Below are 22,330 nucleotides of genomic sequence, written 5' to 3' on the forward strand. Positions count from 1 at the left end.
TGTAATAGCTCCTGCCGGTGACTCCTGGCATAACCGTACGAGAGTGAACCTGGTTCGTGGGTCTGTGTTACAGCTCTAGGAAATGTAGGCAGAGAACTAACAACATACAATAAAACAATAACTCTGCAGATCTAAGCTTTAACATTTCCATTTGGTTTTTAAGGGGCTGATCTAAGGTGTAACCGGATGGCTGTGCCCTGGGAGACAGCAGTGCAGAACAGAAGGTGCTGTTTCTACTTTTATGCTATTTTTATGCCCCCAGCACTGGTGCCCTAGTCACCCCCGCGTCCCCAAGCTAGTCCGTTAGGCCATAATCTTCCAACCTGACTCCACCACCCCACTGACATGAGCAGAATAACTCACAAAACAAGGCATGACTTCCTCAGCATGTAGTCGGGAGGCAAAACCCGGCCCTCCGTGGAATGTCTCATCCACGCACAGCTCACAAATAGCTCAACCGGGAGCCCTCCAAGCCCACTCGCCTCCTGAACGTGTTGTTTCAAAAAAGGCCCCAGTGAAACCATGCCTTTGCAAGGCTGCAGCCTTAGAGCTGGGCGTGCAAGCGATGAGACAGGGACTCACTCACCCCGACGCACTGACAAACTTGGAGTAGGATGTTTCCCCGGGGCGGCATCTTCTTGTACAATCCACTTCCGGAAATAAATACGACTGCAAAACACGAGAGCGTCAGTCTGGGATTCATTCGGTGACTAAGGCCTTGTTCTGCAGTGGCTCTGTGCAGGGGGTTCCTATGGGGCTCACGCGCCGTGGACCTCATGCCAGCACATACGTGCACACACGGCCAACGTGCCGCATCGCCTACGTGCCCTTTCATACGTGCAGTGAGATGGGGGGATTTTTATGGGTGCAAAGAGCAGCTTGGCATCCAAATCCCACAGGGAATCGTTAGGAACTGGCTATCCTCAGGGAAAATGACCTTCTGTTTGTCTGCTGTGAACCCTGATTACAAACCCTGCCAAACACGTGGGCTGTTGCTGTATACTTAGGAATATGGCACCCTTTTTGAAACCAAACATTTCTTCTAAGAATGACCCCTGTCTTACATTTGAATTCAAAATGCTAAAAAGCTCTTACACGCTCCATAGAGGTTGTTTCCTCATCCACGGGTCTCTATTTGATGGGGGAGGAGGGGGTTTCTTAAGTCTGGAGCCATAAATTGAGGGTGCATTTTAAATTGGAAGGACTATGGTGAAAGCCCATCAGCCCATGACTAAGCACCAGGCTGAATTCCCCGCAATGTTGAAAGAAGTCATCCAGATCCAAGGCAGGATGCGCATTTTGTATTTTGTGTTTCTAAATTAACCACACCACCTACGTGGTATGCTGGAGTTAGCAGGGATCATCTGTGTTCATGGTCTCCTGATGGTTTGAAATACCTTTCCTTGCCCCATAGCTTTTCTCCCTTGAAACATGAGTGGGAATAGAGCAGGCTTTCTAAAGGCCCCATCAGAGATGCAGGCGTTTGGGTAGACATTTGTCACATAACCGGGGCACTCTACGTGGTAGCATAAGATCAGCAGGACATCCATTGCTGATCAGATCTTGCCATGAAGCTCTGCAAAGATTTGCCAGCCTTTCCCCCCGGCGCCCGGTACCCTGCTAGACGTGCCTGCCACGCAGCTGCACACACACTATATTGTTCTGTCTTAAACAGATAGGAACAAACCGTGTGGGAAATGGGAAGCTTTATGAGCCTGTGGCCATGCATGTTTCGAAATAATTGCTGTACCATTACTTGCTGGCTGATTATGTTTCTCTAGTGACCTGTTTCCTCCTCTTTGCTGGAGGTTTTCCAGGAAGATGCCACGTTCATTTTCTCAGGAAGCATGAGCTTTCGGGTCACTGACGTTCTGGATTAGCCACTGATACTCTGACCACAGATCTCAAACCCCAAATGCCTCTTTCACTTCCCATCTGTGGCTTTGCACAGATGGGAATCAGTTTGGTGGGTTGGGGTTTTTTTTATTGCAGGTGTTGCAATAATGCAACACATCCCCTGCTTCACTGTGCAAAGTGAGTGTGACTTGGGCTGGTTGTGTAGCTCCTGAGCTACTCAGGACCACGTGGGTATATCGATATTGGGAAGGTCTATACCAGGATGCCCCGGGCAGCTGTTCCCGAGCACACCCCCCCAACTTGCAGCAGCATCCACATGCCCAATCTGGAAATACATCACTGCAGAGACCCCGGGACACCCCCCGTGGCTGCTCTTGAGACCTGGGTGTCCAGCATGCTTCAGAGCACCTGCTGGACGTGACCCTGGTGTGTTCCCAGGTTGGAGTATGCATGTGGACATGCTGCTGCTGTGGTGTGGACATGCCCGCAGTGCCCGCTCCATTGTGCTCCAGCAGGGATGCAACCAAGCACGCTGCATACCCCAAAATGGCCGGGCTCCAGCATGCTGGACCCCAAATTCTCCAGGGGAGGTACAAGGGCACATCTGGAGACAAGTTCATCATTGCCTTTCTGGTGCTGGAGCTCATCAGCCAGAGTAGAGGGGTGGGAAGTCCCCACCAGGACATGCTAGGGATGCAGCGAAGACCACCGAGCAGTTGTTGAAAGCCACGTGCTCCCCAGAACTGTTAAATAAGCTAATGGCCTAAATGAGAGCTCACGCGAGGCACAAACTAACACTCTTGATGCGGTATAATCAGGGGGAATGGAAGGAGCTCACTCCCCCACGATACTTCACAGATGGTGAAGTCTGCATTGGCTACATAGGAACGGCAACAGAAATGCGGTCCCCATTAGCTCCTTGATAATGGTTTCAGTTGCATATGCTGGCAGGACACTGATGGGGCTGAAGTGCTAGATCTGGGCAGCTCTATAATTATAGCTAGTTCATGCTGCTCAGGGAATATGGGTGAATTACTGTAATGTAATAATAGGTTATAACAATAGTTGTGGGTGCAATTGCAGCCATCCAAAGCAGGATGGTTCAGAATTACAGCAATTTGCTTCATCTGACTTGCCCTGTGGGGCTGTCTGGACAGGGAATGGGTCATGAAGCTAACATTGCACAAAGGAGAGATGGCCTTAAGCACATGATTAAGCAGAAGCACTGTGATCACCTTCCAGCCCACCGGCTGGGGAACTCTGGGCTGCAAACTGAGCAGGTCCTGACAGCCAAAGCTGCTCGAGGATAGAGCTGTAAACCTCTGGGGCATTTGCTCTGAAGGCTCTAGACACTGCATCTTAACACAGCATCCCCGTACAAGAGTCACGGCACGGTGCGCCCCACCGAACGGCCGCGATGTGCCAGCTTCTAGGAGCAGTCAGGACGTCTCCCAGCGCTGTCCTAAACTCCCTTAGAAGAGCAGGGCCCAGCCTGCAAAATTGGCAAAGCACCCTTTTGACCCCTGGGTTCCCTACCAACCCTACAGCTCTAAAGGGACCGGAGAGGCGGAAGGATGCTCAGACTGCCCCGCCGCAGGGGTCCAGTCCTGGGACAATGCCCCAAGCTTGCCCTCTGCCAGGGGGGACAGGTGTAGCATTCACTTACCCAGGGCTAAAACCATGAGCACTGCTGGGACACCGAAAGCCAAGGCAAAACAGTCTCCTCCAAAACATTTCACGTCCCCTACAAGCAGAGACAAGAAAAGCATCTTACTTCAACGTGCTGAATTCAGACTTTATTGCCCAGCCCTCGACTGCTGCCAAATCCCTCCCTTCCCCTAGCTTTAAACGCCTTGAGGGGGACTCTTGACATTGTGCATTGAACCCACTTGAAAGCAAGTGCCCCACTGCTCTGCTGATGGCGACAATTTGGAAACAAGGCAGGTCCGGCTGCCCCGCGCGGCTGCGGGCCCTGTTTATAAGGTCCAGTAAGACCCAATGCAAGGAACATGGACGCTGCAAGGCAGAGGCATAGCATAAAACAAATGTGCCTAGGGCAGCCGGCTCAGCCTTCCCCTCCTGCCTTCTTGATTTCAGGCATGGGAACAACAGCAAGAGCTGGGCAGTCTCAAGGAGTGCAAGGCATTCTGGGAATCATAGTTCTCTAGACTGGCAGCGGAGTTTGCCGCTACCCGGGGAAAAGTTTCATCCCACTTTATTGCCACAGAAGTGGATGTGCAAAGAGCAAAAGAAATAGTGGCAAAAAATGGGGCTCAGTTCTCCCCTCGCCAGCAGCAAACTCCACTGCTGCCCCACAAAACTGTGATTCCCAGGATGCCTTGTGCTCTGTGACACACATTGCCTGCATCCCCCACCCTCTCCTACTGAGACCCCTTCCCTTAGGTAGCGCCCAAAGCATGCGCCCCACTTGCCCGCGGCATTAGGATGTTACACTACTACTGCAAGGGGAAGAGGATGTTATCGCTTAAAGGAGTGGCTCCCCAGCTGTGGTCCTTAGACCCCTGGAGGGCCAGGGGGCCATAGGCAGTCGTTTGCAGCTGTTCCATGGATCACACCACCCTTTACCCCTTTCCAGTTTATATCAGAAAGAAACTGTGGCCTGGGGCACATCCAGAGGGAGTGCAGCAGTGTGATTGCACCCTCTGGCTATGTACCAAATGCACATGTTAGCTCTGAGCACCAGCATGTCAGCACAGCTCCTGCTGGAAGCTTCACATGCACTGGGAGCGTCTACACATTCATTAATGTGCTGTAGTTACTGCGCATTAAGTTTAGTACTCGGATAACAAAGTACTACAACAATGCGCAGTAACACATGCTACTGTGCAGTAGTGGTGGCGCACGGGTTTTTAGTGACGCTTACTGCACAGTAGCCTAATACTATTGCGCAGTAGCGTATTAACATGGTTTTTGCCCGGCACACTACTGTGCAATATTATTAGGCTACTGCCCAGTTAGCGTCTCGTGTAGACGCGCCTACTGTGAACTCTATGAGCGAGGGGGCCCTGCTTTCACAAAGCTCTGGAGTCCAGTCGGTGAGCACCGCTGCTGTTTGCTCTTCCCCTCCCTCCTCAACCTCTTTCCCCCCAAATTCAACAGTAGGGGAAAAGAGGGGAGGAGCAGCTGGCAGCAGCCCACGGCAGGTCGGGAACCCAGGGGCTGAGCATCACTGCCGCTCGTCCCCTCCTTTCCCCTGCTGCTGAATTCAGGGGTGGGAGGAAGGAGAGAAAGAGAGAAAAGCAGCATGCTTTGTTCATGTTTAAACATGGTAGACCCCATGCCGACCATCTGACGGGCTCAGAGAGCTCACAGCGTATGCTCTGACCTGCTGGTGAGCTCTGATTGCTCGCTGGCATCTCAGATCATATCAAAGGGCCGTGGCCAAACACTCTTCAGAGGTGAAGCACATGCACGGCGAGCTCTCCTCACACCCAAAGGGGGTTAGGCCACTACCTTGTCATCATGATCCGGGATCTGCCCCCAACTCTGACTGTTTCCAATTTAGCTTAATAGGCCTGGGTAATCATTGTAGCTTGACTGACTCATAACTCAAGAGCCAGAATCTGTTATCACTTCCACCACTGTGATCAGGAGCAGCAACATTACACCCAGGCAAGTGAGATCCTAAGATTAGACCCTGGCACTTCAGCTTCACGCTTCGTGTCCTCCTAACCCCGGTGGAGCTTGTCTGCTCCAAGTCCCAGCGATCACCTGGAACTGAGCTGGGTTACCAACACGGGGTTTGGAGAAACTCAAGGCGTAGTACACTGTGGGAACATTGAGCAATAGCGCACTATGGATCAGTCCAGCTTCCTCCCTATGGGAACCTAGAAACCAAACCCAGACAGGGACTCTATGGCGAGGTCTGCATACTGGTGGTTAGAAATTACAGCATTCATGCACTACACGGTAGCAAATAAATATGATTTTAAAAAAAGGCTTACATAGCTAAAGCACTGCCGAAAAACAGCCAGTGAAACCTTCAGTCATTACTGTGTATTCTCTACATGCAAAGCCCTGGTCGGGATTGTGGTGTAGCGTGCTTCTATAATTTATTTGCCCACTTTGCAAAGAATTAGCTGAAATCCAATAAACGGGGCAGTGAAACATGATGTGCACGTTGAGCTGTGACACACAGCACAAGCAGACACCATTGGATTTCTCCAACTAAAGCAAAAAAAAAGCAAGTTTCATACGCAGCTGCCAAGTTTCTGAGGAATTGCTTTCCTCCCTCTTCCAGAAAGGGCTGAAAAGAGCTTAAAAATCCCAGGCTCCCTTCTTACACTCAGCCCATCCCTGTGGTTACTGGCTCGGGGTTGCACTGTGTTTACATTGATTTCTACATTTGAAGGACACTGGTTAAATTTGGCAGCTGCCATTTCCCGCGAAAATGTTGACAAACATAAGAGAGAGAGAGAAATGTGGGCTGCCTTTGGCTGTGCTTTGGCATAAATATAGTAGGCAAACATACACTCCCCTCAGCCTCCCAGGACACAGGATATCAAAATAGTCACTTGGAAAAAATAAAACTTTCTGGAGGACGTTAGAAGAAAACAACTGCTTTGGAATTTGCAAGGGCACGGCCCCCTCACCTGCCTGCTCCTTCGCAATACAGCTCACCCTCTTCTCTGTCCGCAAGTCTGGGTGTTTGTAGCGTGCCAACCACCTTGGTGGCTAGGCACGGCCGTACAAGAAAACAAGAACAGCTAGAGGCAGGCTTCAGTTTAGCAAACAGGATGTGAAACAGGCCATAAGTGGGACATAGGGCATGTGCTCATCCTCCAAACAAGTCACTCTAGGCTGCAGCCAACCCATTCAGGCTGCGTGGGGTACCTACCTACCCCTCCAAGTCAGGCAGGCCCTGTGTGCGGGTGGGGGTGTAGCAGGACCACACCATGATGGATTTATGATGATGTGAAGGGAGGCTTCCTCAGGGTCAGCCTTACCCACTTTGGCTGGGGGGTACCTCTTGTCCCCAGCTGGCCCGTTTTGCCCCTCGGGCACTCTGTTATGGCTCTCTGGCCCCATCAGTGCCTCACATCACCAGTTGCTATATTTGCAGCCTCCTTCCTCCCTTGTAACCATGCCCATGCCTTGCAGATGTTACTCAATGTTCATTTGGAGGGGACCCTACAGCCCTAATGCAGCTTTTGGCTCTCAGGCTCTGAACCTTTGTCAGGGTCATAGCCTTCCCAGCCCTGGGCCTTTTATTCTGGCCGTGTCCCTCAGCCCAGGTTGCTGTCCTGGAGCTTAGCTCCTCGGCCCCAGCCGTCTTGCACCTGGAGCCATGACCCCTGTCTTGTGCACTCTGGGCCCCTAGCCCCTGTCTCGTGTGCTCTGGTTCAGCCCTCCGCCCTTGGGGTCCCTGACCCTGTAACCTTCGCAGACTTGCCCACTGTATCCACCTCAGCCTTCTGGGTCTCTGCCCCAGGCTGGGCTACCTGCTATTCTAGCACTTAGCCCTCTGGGTCCCCGACGCCAATGCCAGGCTGCTTTTGCTCCCTGTGGTTGCAGCCCTCCAAGCTTTGGCCTAACTCATTCAGCCCTTAGCCCTCTGGGTCCTTGACCCCAGACTGGACTGCCTTTTGCAGAGTGTCCCACCAGGCACCCTGACATGGCCTCCACTCCTCCCCCGTAGTCACAACCCAGCCCTCTGGCTCTATCAAGCTCAAAACATAACATCAATGCAAGAAAACCACTACCCAAACTCAAAGTCTTCCCCATGCAGGGTGAATGTTGACCACAAGCCATAACTCCCTTGGACCACCCCCCTCATTTCCAGCTCCCTTGGGCACCCACCTGCTAGTCTCCAACAGCCCTTTTCCCCTGGGAGTTCCTCTCCCCACAGCATGCAGGGCCAGACTGCCTGCTTGGGCTTAGGCCAGGGGCGGGCAATTATTTCGGGTGGAAGGCCGCTTACCGAGTTTTGGCAAGCTGTCGAGGGCCACATTTCCCTCTCTGGCACAGGGAAGCAGGAACAGCCACATGGTCCTAGGCCAGGAGCCTCTGCTAGGCAGGGGATTCTGGTTGGTGGGGGTAGGGCTGGGTGGGCCTTGCTGCTGGGTCCTGCCACCGGCTTCCCCTGGGTGCTACCGCCCCTGGCTCCTGTCATCTTTGACAGGCAGCCAGGAGCAAATAAATATTAATTCTCTAAATTTTTTAGGGGCCCTGCAGGCCAGATAGAATGGCCTGGTGGGCCAGATCTGGCCCCGGGGCTGTATTTTGCCCACCCCTGACTTAGGCACTGGACTTGCATGCCCAAAGCCCCAGCCCCTCCTGTCCCGTGGCTCCCTAGCCCCACACAGATGGTTTCATTTGGGATTGATGGCTAGCCTGCCCTCTTCTGCTGCATCAGCCAGCTGCTCTTCCCTCTTCAAATGACAGGGGCCTTGGGCCCTGTTACAGGGGGGTCACACTGCAGAAGCTCTTGGCAGTACTGTTAAAGTAGCTCCAGCCTTAAAGGCTACAACAAATAGGAGAAAGTCAGTTGTTTCTGATGGGTTATCTACGGGCTGCAGAACAGAGAGGAGTCTTTCATTTTCAGGAAGCTGGACGAAGCCACCTGATGGATCTCTTTTCCATCTCTAGTGACTCGGTCTGGCTTTAAAGCAAATAAATACAGCCTGTAGGATGGTCCGTCTGACTCGTCTGCTAGTTTCCATAAATCTGTTATGCTGCTGTGGTGGGATTAACAAGGCATAAATGCCACACGCCGGCCACTCAGGAGATAATGTAATTTCTGTCATTCAGTTGTCATAAAAACCTAACTACCCATGGTAGTGCAGTAACAATGCAGCTAATTTATTGGTGCATGCTACATCAAAACTGACCTCTTAATACGGGAGTAACAAACGTGGAGATCAAACTTCCAGCATTAATAGATAGATAGAAGACTGAAAAAAACTTGCTCCTCTCCGAGGCCTAAAACAAGACAAGACAGCATCAGTGTCACGGATCCAGCCTGATGTGCAGCTGAGCATTATCAATCCTGTTGGTAGGGAGGCTGAGGAGTAAATAGTGAGACGTGGTGCATAAAACATAAGCTGGCGTTAAGCAAGCAAGTGCGGGCTCCGGTGATGGCAAGTGCTGGCGCCAAGCAGTTCACATCACAAGAAAGTACTCCAGGCTTTCTTGGCATTTGGGAGGAAAAGACAGTGTCAGACGTGCATACGTGGGAGGTGGGGGGCAGCATTTAAGCATTCAGGGCAAGCAGCACGATTCAAATCCACTGTCACCTAATTCAATCCATTTTGCCAGCACCTGACAAGCTCATCATTTGTTCCCACAGGCTGGCTTTCCTCCCACCCCTTCCTAAATAGAAATAGAAAAAAAGAAACCTATGCATTTTGAGGAGCTTGTAATGACAGCACGGATGAGTCAGCGAGCGGGAATGAGAGAGGCTGGCCTGATGGACAGTCGTAGAGAGGAAGCAAAGCATTACCAGACTGAGCCCCGTGGCCATCTAAAGCCAGCCCCAAACAAACAGGACCCATTCTGCAAATTAAATCCAGCGGGGCAAACAGCACAGGTCCAGTGAAAATGCTGTGGGGAAGAGAGGGGCTGGGGACGGGTTCCTGGATGTGGGGCAATGTTGCAATAGAGAGTAGTTAAAAAAGACAAGAAAAAAGGGCTCTGCCATTCTCCTTTCCAGACAGTGCAGGTGACACAGCTTCCTCTGTACAAAGTCATGCCTGGGTAGTTGTAAAGAACTGATTATCTCTATGTGGATATTGTCTGCCTAGCAAGGGGAATACGGGATCAAACGAAGGGTAACATGGCAGAGTTTCACTTGGCTCGTCAAAGCTAATATTTTCCTTTATAAGGAATATTCCTAGGTATTACCTTTGGGCACCTTTTCTCTTCCTAGTCAGACCAATAGGCTCTACAAGGTATAGAAGGAAATAGATTGCATCAATAAAAGGTTAAATGGATTTGTGATGCAAGCACAAGAATGGGACTTACAAGATCTGGGATCAACTCCTGGCTCTAGCAGTCTCCCTCGGTGTGGCCTTGGTCTTGGGGCTTGATTCTCCACTTGTGCACCAAATCCTTGACAGGGTTGTAGCCCCTTGAGTCTCAGCTACTTGGCCCCAGTGAAAATTAAATGCAAAGCTTTTACTTGGCCCCTTGGAGACCTTCTGGCAGCGGGGAATGGGCTGCAGTGGTGCATTTGCTGAGCTCTCTCTTTTCCTGACACTCCCGCTCCCTGAGATGTTGACACACAGAAGAGTGCAGGGTGGGAATAGGTGCCCACACAACAGTTTCACCTGGTTTGTGTGTCAGATGTCTGGGGACGTGTCTGCACCACCTCTGTGCTGTGCCCACTCCCGCTCTGCACATGCCAAATCCTGGACATGAGGCAACGCGGCTGCCTGGAAACGGCGCCGACCATGCGCCAATAAACGTTGCAGAGAACAAGACTCGTGAGCAGGCCTGGGCATGTGCTCAGAGCCATTCGAAGGTAGTTTCATTGCCTCATTTTTCAGGTGTTTTCTCTCTATGGAAGGACGCTTACACCGGTTGCATCAACATTTTCTGAGGTCAATGCCAAAGGGCTTGTCCATATTACCTGTAGTTCCACTTACAGGGAAATCCTACTCCCTGGCATGGGGAAAAGGCTTCTTGTAACACCTAGGTTGGCATGGGGGAGGATTGGGGGGGCGACCTAGAGGACTTCTTTAGGCACTCTTGCAAAGCAGGTACTTGGGGGGTATACAGTGTGGGGCACAGGTGAGCAGTGCAAGTGCTGCTCCACGGGGTCAACAGCCCTTGACATCCATGGAGGAATCATAGATGCTGCTGCAGGTTGCGTGGAGAAAGGTTGTGTCCTTCTGGGCCCCTGCCGAGAAACAGCAAAGAGCCCGGCTGCTTGGGCTGTGCACCGATGCCTTGTGTTCGGCCCTTGCAGGAGGCTCAAGCGCAGCCAGTCCCAGATGAACTAGTCTGCACATTGCTGGTAAATGGTTTATCTAGAATTAAGACCCAATGAACCTTCATCCAGGTAATTATTACCTGTTTCCTTTGTTTCTGGTTAATAGTAAACAGCACTTGGACTTATTGCACCCGTATCTCAATTTCCATCTCTCCTTGCCTATTTTTGGCCTTTGTTACTCAAGTTCACCAATAAAATTATATTTTCTTTACTCATCCTTCCCTGGAGATGGATAATTTACATTTATAAGGGGACGTGATGGGAGTAACTGGCTTGGCAGCGATCCACCTCTGATAATGGGCTAACGTGATACAGATAGGGTGGAAGATTGCTCCTTTAACCTCTTCTCTTTTATCAAGGCTCTCCTGCCACATTTCTAACCCTTGGCGTTTGAGTGTCTCGGCACTTCTAATGGTTTTGCAGGCCTTTGATGTCGTACCCAGCTGAGCCAAGGGCCGGTTTGGATGGGGGAGTTTTGGTCGAGACCCTGTCTTTCACTTCCTAAGATGCAAAGGGCAGTGCATAAGGAACAGCCAGAGATACTGTCACTTAAACCCTACCCGTTTTGAACAAAGGATTCCCCAGTGAATAGAGCACTGCCGCACCAGCACCACGGATATAGCATGGAAATGAAGATGCAAATCCTCCGAAAAAATGAGCGAAGAGCAAATTAAACAACCACGAATCCCGCTTGCCTTATCCTGGGCTGGTTTCTGGTTGAGAACGTCTAATAAAATTACCACTGTGCTTTAAGATCCTGGGATCCTCGTGAAGTGGGTGGGGAGGTAACCATCTTTTTAAGAGCAATGGGGGAAATCACATAAGGGAAAACGAACACGACGACTCAGAATCAGAGATCTGGAAGGGATCTTCAGGGTGATCTAGTGCAACCCCCTGCACCAGTGCAGGATTTGCAGTTCCTAAACCATGCCGGACTGATGCCTCTCCATTCTCCAGAGAACTTCCCAGGCAGGAGATTTCACAGTTTCTCTCTGCAATTTGTCCTTTGTCCTAGTATCCTTAAAGGAAAGATGTTGATTCCTGAGATTTCGATTAACAATTTGTATTTTAAACGTGCTGCTTTTTGCCCTGCCTGATGCAACGAAAGGAGAGGAAATTTTCTGCCGCGTCCTTATTGTAGCCTTTCAAATATTTGAAGCCTCTCCCTCCCCCTTCCTCTCCTTTTCTCCAGACTAAACACGATTAAGAAAAAAGAATATATTGGTAAAATAAAAAAAAGGGATTGTGATTAGTAAAGCATCGGTGTCTCCTTATTTCACACATTTACAGATTTCAGTGACAGCGGGGAAAAATTATCCGTGTGGCAGAAGGACAAAAATAATGACTTGGGAACTTGTGAATGACTCTCGCTAGAAAAAGAATTTCGTCTCTTCTTTCTTAATCTTTGCAGCAGCCAGTCGTTAATTCCCTGATTTGGATTACCTAATTTTGAGAAAAGGTACCATACATGATAATCCCGATCTCCCTAGCAACAGGAAAATAACAGAACAAAGAGAAAGAGCTATGTAGCACCATACAAAGCATGGCGCATTGTCTGAAAGCAGCTTTGGCCTTTAATTAATATGCACAAAAGCTTTTGCATTTCCACAAAATATTGTAAATATGATTTTGTTCAGCCATATTTAGCTTGGGCCACTAATCCTGTGGATAAAAATGCTTGAAAATGTCTTATAGATAAATCCATTTGTTTCCACTATCTGACCCACATCTGAATCTCTGGTCCCCAAGTACTAAGGACAATTATATTTCTAAAGTGATTTGAAAATCAAGTGTTTCATAATTGGAATGAAATTTTAGCTTGGCCTAAGCACCTGCCACTATATTGGCTTCAGAGGAGCCGTGTCCACCTTCCTGAGAAATGAATTTGTCTCCAGCTAAGAATTTTGCAAATGTTTCCAGGAGATAAAGAGAAAAATATTACTTATTATAGTTATGAATACCTGGAAATACGCTGGGGCATATCATCCAACAATGAATTTGTAAGTACCTATAGGATAACAATGGGATAAAAAACTGCCGATGTGGATTTACCAAGGACAAGCCATGCCTAACCAGCCTGGTACCTTTTATCTGGTTTGAGCAGGGGGGCAGATTAGATCATCTCTTTCTGCCCCTTCCAGCCCTACTATCCTATGAGTCTACGAACACACGATCTTTGACTGCATTGCCCCCGTAGCGTCTCCGTGGGGAACTCCCCAGACAGTTTTATGTGCGAATGAGTATTACACCCCTCTTGTACAGAAGGACAAACAAAATCAGTCGTCCTAAGAGTTTAGCTGAAGGTTATGGAACGAGTCCATATTTCCGGGTGGAAGCCTGCCTCTTAATTTCATGGCCAATTTTGCAATTTCAAAATGTTCCCAGTTCCAAAACCAATTGGGGGGTGGGAAAAAAGAAAACCCTAGAAGTTTCCTGTAAAATAAAATTCCAACAAGAAAATGGTTTGGAGTGGACTGAACTAATCCGTGACAACAAAATCAATACTTTTTATCCCTGTATCGACTTGAGTCAATTTTCAATTTTAGCCGAAGTCGATACTGTAGAACATAACTATTTCCAAAATGGAAAGGCAAAGTCATTTCTCAATAGACACTAGGAATGTTCCATTATGAACAGGCCAAAACCAACCTTTGTTCTGTCTTTAGCAAAATGAGTTTCTTTATAACTTTTTCTTTCCGAGTTAATTTCTGTAGAAATCAATACCCGGGTGACTATAGCTGAATCTCCAGTAATTGATGCAAAAAAATGTTTATCGTGGAAGTCAAGTCGGGAGACCTGAGGGTGGGAATGCAAGGTAATCAATATTTTCTCTGCGATTCAACTGTATGCGTAAGCTTGGAATAATACCACTTATATACTTGACTAGGGTGCCATGATTCATTAGTTGAGTCTATAACACATTTTAAAGAAAACGGTTACATATTATCAACCTGTAATTAGAAATTAATTGAAAGATTATAGATAAATACCATTAAATTATCAACGCTAAAAGTAGCTCTTCTGGGTATAATGTTGCAATACCGGACATGCTGCTTCTGGGCTCTACTTAGATAGTAACAAATGCTCAAAGACTTGGATTCTTAATTACTCCATCGTTGTTAACCACAAAGGGCACGTCTCAGACATTTACACTTTGCTGGCATGAAATACAAGACAGCTCCTATCTGGGAAAATGTACATCCTACTGTTATTTAAACTCAAGAGCTAGACATATGCTGAAACTCCATTGCTCTTTTTACCCTAATCATCTTCTCCCAACGTCTTGCTTGCAAAACAAAACAAAAAAAACGGTTTTCTGACAATTCCATCAAAAAAGAAGGGTTCTTTGGTTTAAACTATTCTTCAAGAGTTTGTGTTTTCAGCATTCAATCGCTGAAAAACTGATTTTTGTTAAAACAGAAATCGGGTACACTTCATCAAAAGCAGGTGTTTGAGATTTTTTTTTTTCATTTTAATAAAAAAGGTGGGTTTTTTGGTCAAAACTATTTTGAATGAAAAATTCCAGCTAGGAATGTCTTCCTACTTGAGACGTAGCATTTTATAAACTGCTCTCTTTAGCTATCTCACAAAACTACGTGCTAGAACCCATCGGGAATCTTTCATCTATACGGTTTTCCATCAAAAAATTAATTTCCCCAAAACAGATTTTTCAGTGAGAAAAAGTGTTAGTTCTACCAATATTTATTGATTGGGGAATTCTCTTTGGGAAAGAACGTAATGGCTTGTTTTGTTCTTGGTAGGTTCAACATTGATCTCAGCACTACATTTCAGGACAAAGTCCCATGAATCTGTATCTACTTGAGCTGCTGGGTGGCTTCATGCTGCTCCCTGTTATGGGCTGTGTTCCCTGGCTGGGTGGTATCCTCCTTCCGGCTAGGCCACTATGGTGCATCATGGGGGTTGCATGACTGTAGTGCATCATGGGAGATGTAGTCTCGCAGGAAGCCAGCCCATAGGTAGGATCAGAGATCCGAAACACCTGAACTCTCATAAGGGCCTGCAGACCATCAGGCAGCTGCAGTGCAGCATTGGGCCAAGCCAAGGGGAGACATCTGTTCTGCTTCCAAATAAAGACGTATTTTACAGTGACAGTCGGAAGTCAGGCAGAAAGCAGGGCGTGGGGGCACCTCTTAGATGGTACCAGTTAACTTCTACAGAGCCATCCTGTCCTATCTTCTGCCTGCTTCCAAATAGAAATTCTTCATTGGTTTTCTATTCTGTGAAAACCATCCTGATTTGGAAGCAAAATGAATGTCAAAACACTGGACTTTCCCCCGGGGCAAAATTCCAGTCCCCGGTTCTCTTTAATACACAGGGCAGCAACCATCACTGCTTGGTTGAGAGCATCTAAGCAACCCTTAGGAGCAGCCGGTAGGATTTTCTCTTTCACTTGGTGCCCCAAACCCTTGTATTAGGCTTCTGTGTATTCTGCAGATTGCTGCTGTGTGAACCTCAGAGGAAGCTGCCTTGTCAGTATAAATGGAGTGGTTTTGGGCATGACTGTTTTACCTGGTCTCAGGGCTTTGATGAAGTGCAATTAAATAATGCTACAAAGTGTGTCGGAATTTCAGGTGCAATTGTGATTTATCATCTCTGTCCTAATATCATCTCTCTCTCCTGAGTTATCGGCACTGTCCTCAGTCTTTGCCCATGTCATCTTCCTTGATCATAGTTTAAATAACCATCCAAGGTGGCCCTTTTTTCCCCAGCATATGCTACCACCTTGGCTTCGGGTTATAAAGTTCACTTAACTTCTTATGCAGAGCCCAAATGTTTTGATTGCATTTGGGTCACCCCCACCCACTCTTAAAGTACCATAGCAGCAAACAGCATAGTTTAGAAAATAAATGAAAACGTACATGTTCTTCTTCAAACTGGTCCCCACCAAATGCCGCTACACAGGGCTTGATACCGCCTGTTCCAAAAGCAATCAAAGACAGGCCAACCATGGACAGGACCCTGCAAACAGGGAAGAACACTTCAGCATCCTTTGTAGAGTAACATTCTGGTTACAGCTCACAGTAGATTCCTTTGGGGTCACTTTCCAGTTTGCCCAAAGGTTGAGACTGAAGAGCAAGTTGAAGTGCTCTGGAAGTAGGAACAAGAACAAGTAGGAGTAGTTCCCCAGAAATGCCAGGCCAGTTGCAACCCCAGTGAAAGGCGGGTAGGGGCACCTTATAACCCCAGCCCCCACAACTTAGTGGGAAGTAGAGCAGGCAATGGAGCCAGGCATGCCTAGTGAGAAGCACCTGAATCCATGGGGTGTAAGACCCCGAGGCCCCAGCATAGGGGGCAGAGTGTTGGCCTCAGTGAGGGGGCCATGGGTGCAAAGTAAGGTTGCAAGGGGCGACCTGAAGGGCTGCACAAGAGTTGTTTAGTGAGAGAGCCCCAGTGGTAGTAGTAAATCGTTGCTCCAGTGAGAGGGTGGAGGAGTAGCCCCAGCAAGGGGGCAAGAAGAGTTGGGCCAAAGACAGAGCTTAGCTTCAGTGAGAGTGTGTGCAGTGCACAGCTGAGGATACCTGGGCAAAGCCTGAGGGCGACCATTAGGGGCCTGGGAAGTGATAGTGGGTAGTTCGGAGCATAGTGTGGTGGCACAGTGTGACGATGAGCTCCAGGGAGGAGTGATTTTCCTGAGTGAGACCCTGGAGCACAGGTCACAGTGTGAAGCACTGTGCAATATGAATGCCATCTGAGAGGCATGGGACACAGTATAGGGAAGGTTGGAGCCGTGTGTAAACCCCTTAGCCTCGGGGCATCAAATGGGCAGCCTCCTGCTTACTACACCAGGTTTATCCCAACAAGTCGTGGCAGGAAAGATAGGGCAGGCTGCCCTAGACAGAGGGGTGGGCGGTATGGTGACCGGTCATAAGCAGGCTCCTTTTGTCACACTGTCCATCAATCAAATCATTAGCCGAACCAGGTTTTGCAATTCTGGATACGTTCCATTATCTTTGCCATTTTCCTGCATGTCTGTGCACCAGCCAGGCATGAAGACAGAAGGTTAGGGACTCATGGGACTGCCTATTTCTGGCACAGACAGAAGCATGCAAAAGAGTATGCAAAGAGGGAATCTTTTCCTATAGATTTTTCCAGTTTAGGTTTGCAGACACAGAAGGTTTGAAAAGGTTTTGGATCAGCATCACTTTAGGGCACAGCCTGCTCCCTGACTCCTAATCTCACAAGATCTATTCATGACCAACTAGAACCATGCTGGTGCCGGTGCACAAGCTCTTTCCAACTGGCACCAGATCACATGGGGTTGAAAGCACCCAGAGAACCTGGGAAATTGTCTGGCAAGTCTGTTTGACATGTTTCTCCGTGTGGTACCTAGCCAGGAAAAAATACCAGCAGGCTACAGATGTTCAGTGAAACCAGTCGTGGGACTGCAGTGGGAAAGACAAAGGGGGATCTCGAGGTAAAGAGCAGAGATGTCCTAGAGAAGAAGCACGTCCATTCTGGTCCTCCTGGGTCTGTTTGGAGAATGTGCTCCAAGTTAGTGATTTCTTGGCTTCCTGACAGATGCACACAGCTCTCTGTCCTCTCCCCACGCTTCACCCAAGTTAACCTGCCTACATTTTTCCTAGCAGGTCTCCAGACTGGCTCTGATCTCCAGCAAATGGCTCCATATTCATTTAATCATGCTACATGAATTCCCAATGCATGGGAAGCAAACACAACCTTGGGCACAGGCAATGCTGATGGTCTGACAGGCAAGATGCCATAACCGGGTATCATGACAACACGGTCTCAGGGTTTACTTACACATGAAGAACCTGGTCCCCGACAACTGGTATCGCACCGACTGACTTGATCACATGGCCAATCACATAAACAATGGACAGGTAGATGATTGTCCTGTGAAGAGAGAAAATGGTAGCAGATGAATACTCTTGGGTGATGTATGATCTAAAACCTGAAGAGGACCCTGCATTTCCTATCACGGTTTGCCTGGCATGTGCACTTGGAACTGGATAATCCCTGCCTGTGGCATCTCCTGAAGATGTATCTCCACTGGGTCAACTCCACAAATGCTGTAGGGAGGAGACAGGCAAACTGGTTCAGGTGGAGGAGTAAAGGGCCAAAGGCTGCTTTGCAAAAACAATTATTACTAGGAAGGCTTAGCTAACCGCCTTCCAGGTTAATATGCAATTTAAGGTGAGTACAAACCAGGTCATATTTAATTTCAAAATCACCTCCTTTTTCGACTGTCATTCCAACCTGGCAGCCAAATCAATGCTCGCTTGGGAGGGTGTATGTGTATAGCCTGTATGAGTACATCCTCCCAAGGGGGAAAGAGGTTCTCTGCTTCAGGCAGATATTTTAGGGGCATCACTGACACTTGCAGTGGTTAGGACAACAGTGAGGGTGGCAGAAGCCCTATGGCATCCTGGGACCTAGGAGACACAGCAGAAGTTTGGGAATCAGAGCAGTCCTGAAGAGTTCAAATCCTGCTGAAGCTGCTAATTTACAGCAATATAGGGACGATCCTACCAGATCAGACCAATAACCCAGCCAGGCCACCCCAGTCCAGCTACTTCCGAGGAAAAAATCTCTAAAATTAGCAGCTGTCAGACAGCCTGCCCCCAAGGACCATTTCCTCTTAAATCCTAATATGCAGAGGTCAGTTGTGGATTCATAGCCTTTGAGGCACCATGGCCAAGTCCAGGACACCTGTGTACAGCAGAACTCAGCCGTGAGCAACTGATTTACCAACCAAAATTATCATTTCATTTGTTAAAAGGGACAAGTTAGAAGGGAAGAATGTGTTGGTGGTCTACTGGGACATGCTAGCAAGCAACTGGACCAAATGGGTTGTGCCCATTGCTCAAGGCATCATGAAACTGGGAATGCATTTTCAATCCTGGAGGGGAATGTGATATTCATGTTATTTTTGCGGAAGAAGCTAGCCTAGTAGACAGCATAAAAACTGGAAAGGAAGATGACTGAGTTCTTATCTCCATCCACCACTCCCCCGGCCACTGACTGCAGACCAGCCTTGTTAATCTCCAGGTATCAGATACCTCCGAGGGATGTGGGGAGACTTAATTTATTGATATTGATATATCACTTGCTGGTCTCCAAATGGAAAGGAAGCACGGATTATTACACACCACCCTTCACCCACTCCTCTCTCTCAGATTTATCCCAGGCCTTTCCCCAGGGTCTCCACACAGTTTGAGGCTCAAGGAATATATTTGTATGCTGGGTCACATCACTGAGAAATAAACTGCTGCAACATGGTGTCATCACAGCACACAAATCATGGGCTCCATTTGTCTGCATCTTGATATGTCTCTTTTACGGCAGTTCTGGAAATTATGAGCCTCGGCAAACCTGGCAACTGTTTGCTCATTAATGGAAATCAAAGCGCACGGTTTTTAATATTGCAGCTTCCAGGGACACATCCTTCAGCCCCATGGCTACAGGTTCGACAAGGAGTAATAGCCTTTACACTCAGTCCATTGGCTGAACAAGTCAACTGACAGACAAATACAGTTTCCCTGAAAACATATATCTTTATGCATGAATTACTCCTTGAATCATGCAATCACAGGCTGGTAGTGTTGGAGTGATCTTGTAGCCATGATGGCCCAGGAGTTGTATGACAGGCAAGGAATTTTTGGGGTGATATCTTTTACCGGACCGACTGCACAGTTGGGATAAAGTTAGACATGCTTTAAAATGCAAGACATTCTTCATCGGGTACATGGTCATGGGCTAACGCGTGTACACCCAAAGAGGCAGTTAGCCGTATCAGTCTGAAGTCAGGTAGGAGGCAGGGCAGAGTGGCACCTTGTAGACTAAGTCAAAAGCGGTGTAGGCTATCTGACATCAATACCAAAAGTGCACAAAACCCTGTGGCAGAGCACTAACACATGCCGCCGTTGACCTCAGCGTAGCTGTTCTTAAACAACAGCACTTTAAGAACCAGCCTGAATGCAAAATTGAGGAGCAAGAGATCATCCAGAGACTGGACTATGTTAAGGATGGTCTAAGAAGAGATTACAGAGTCGTATCCCATTGCCTGGGTTCACTTCTACAACCCCTACGTCCCTACGGTTTTACCGCTTTGTTTACCACCTTCGCCTCTCTCAGCAGTGCCCTCTCCCCGCCACCCCTTCCCTATTCTTCATATTTAAATTACTGCTTTTTCTGTAGACCCCCGATCGCTACAGGTCTATTCGTAACATCTCATGAAGTAAGCCTGGCCTTCTACGTGTAACACAGCTAGCTTTTATTTTTGCATTCCTTGACTATTCGGTCAACTTCCAAGTCACCCAGGAAGATACACCCTGACCCAAAAAAAGGTACTTACATTAATCTCAGCCATTTAAGTCTGTCAGGCAACTCCCACTCTTTCTAAGCTGTTTGCTACATTCCTTTTACGTTCCAGGGTAGGTCAGACCATCAAGCAAGGCTCAGATTTGAGGATCTTAAGGAATTAACTCTGAACCTCCAGATGAGACATTTATGTTCAGAAATGTTCTTCCTTACTTGAATTTTCCCAGCCAGGAGTCAGCTATGATTGCTCCAATGAGGGGGGTGAAGTAACACAGCCCTGAGAAGGCATGGTACATAGAGGTGGACAGGTTCTCATCCCAGTGGAGGAAATTGAGAAAATACAATGTCAGGACAGCTAGAAAAAAAAGAAAAGAAATGATATGGCTTGTTTAACATGAGGCCAGGGGGGTAAACCAGTAACTAAATCCAAGTGACTAGAAGGATGAGCTAAATTATGTGTATAATAAATGCTGATTAATTTGCTACTGCAAAGGGCAGGCAAATAATGACAAATTATCCAGTAATGACCAATTATCAAAGAGGTGGGGGGAGGGCAGCTATCAGGGCAATGGCAAATTAAGCCATAGCAGTGATGTGTCACATAAATGAATTAACCAGAGTTTACTGTATTATCAGGGGTCGATTGGGGGGGGGGAGTCTCCTGGTGCAGTTGCACCCCACTTTGATTCCTGCTTCACCAAAACATTAAAACTAATTGCCCAGGAAGGGCAGTGGCATTTCTATTCAGACAGTGCGGAGGGATTCAATGGACTTCAGGGCTCACAGTCATCTCCGTGATTCCTGCTAATCTGTCTCCACTCCACAGGTGTTAAGAACCCATTATCCTTTTTAATAGTCCTGATGTCCCACTATTCAAACTACCCTTTCTTCTGCAAGTTTGCGTTTTGTTAGTCATTCTTGGTAATGTCTTCCTCATTTCACAGCCCTGCAGACTGTGTTTAGCTCTAGCTAAAAACTTTAACTCGGATGTGGTAACAACAACTCAGGTGCAGACATGCTTGTCAGTGAACCCCTGGAGGCATTGTCAAGACACTTAAGTTGGTTATATTTTGTTTCATGAAGCTAAGTAAGAGAAGTACATTTAACTATAATGACTACTGGACTAATGACACAATATACTTTGATGGTATTTTGCCTAGTGGCATTTTTAAAAACTTTTTATAAAATCTAGCAAATCAATGCACTTTCCAACAGTTATAGTTGTGTTTTGCTTTGATCTTACACTGAATTATAAGCCCCCCAGCACTAAAGCATTTAGTTTTACTTTAACTGGAGAAAAATGTGTGTTATGTTACAGGTGATGATGGGCCACAGCATCTGCACCCCCTTTTCAAAATCCACCTGTGTGTACTACGATGCACTGGGCCTCACAGAAAGCAGAGCAAATCTGGAGTTTCCCAACTTGGCCTTTCCTTCCCCCTTCTGTCTTGATAACAAGTGTCATTGTACTTCTAGAGAGATCCGTTCCATAGTGTTGCCATTGCCTCTACCCTAAAGCACTGTCCTGTATTGCATGAGCTGGGGGACCAAGTCCATTCACCAGATGCAGCCTCAGCCTTAGCTACTCCTTTACTTGGTCCTGCAAAATTGAGGGGCACAAAGACCTTGATTCTGCCAGCACATACTAGAGCAGGGGTCAGCCACCTATAGCTTGTGGGCCCGATCTGGCCTGAGGATGCGAGGCTTCAGCAGCATTTAGCAGCTGGGGGCTTTGGCTGTAGGTGCTCTTCCTATGCCACCATTAGAGCAAGCAGCAGTGGTGGCCAGGTCCTATCGCCCACCCATCCTGCCGCCTGCCTATGACTTGGGGTGGGTCGTTGCAGCCCACAGCTGGAAAAGGTTGCCTCACCCAGTCTTGGAGGGGTGACGATGAAATGCAACCCTAGCTGGTGCACAGCAGTAAAGCATCCAGGGAAAAGATTTATCACACGCCCATTTTCTTCTTTTGATCTATGGGGCCAGTCCTGCAGGGTGCACACAAAGAGACGCCTGCCCTGGATTCTGCTGAGGTTTGTCTTGTGCAAACACTGCCAGGTGTGGACACTTGTCACCCCAAAGCAGTCAGGAAGGGTGTTTTTCCCCCTTGGGAGAAGGGCATGGCAGGCTGTGCAGCTGGGGTGGGACAGCCATGTAGGTGGTCTCCAACCCCCCAACCTCCAAGGCAGTAAATAAGCCAAAGTGCATGGTGAGGCTCGA

At 48.1% G+C, this 22,330-nt stretch overlaps 1 protein-coding gene across 4 annotated transcripts in view; it reads right to left on the reverse strand.

Moving 5' to 3' along the window:
- The window catches only part of SLC15A2 (solute carrier family 15 member 2), an 82,027-nt gene that overhangs the window by 30,551 nt on the left and 29,146 nt on the right, over window positions 1–22,330 (reverse strand). For all 4 annotated transcript variants that reach the window (XM_019480520.2, XM_014599383.3, XM_059727482.1 and 1 more), the window contains 6 exons: window positions 20,327–20,468; window positions 17,594–17,686; window positions 15,691–15,790; window positions 8,709–8,799; window positions 3,524–3,601; window positions 587–669 (listed from right to left, as the gene is read on the reverse strand). In XM_019480520.2, the coding sequence (XP_019336065.2) occupies window positions 587–669; window positions 3,524–3,601; window positions 8,709–8,799; window positions 15,691–15,790; window positions 17,594–17,686; window positions 20,327–20,468 (587 nt within the window). The remainder of the gene's footprint in view (window positions 1–586; window positions 670–3,523; window positions 3,602–8,708; window positions 8,800–15,690; window positions 15,791–17,593; window positions 17,687–20,326; window positions 20,469–22,330) is intronic.

This window comes from Alligator mississippiensis, chromosome 4 (genome assembly GCF_030867095.1).
Source record: "Alligator mississippiensis isolate rAllMis1 chromosome 4, rAllMis1, whole genome shotgun sequence".
In the NCBI taxonomy this organism is placed as follows: domain Eukaryota; kingdom Metazoa; phylum Chordata; order Crocodylia; family Alligatoridae; genus Alligator; species Alligator mississippiensis.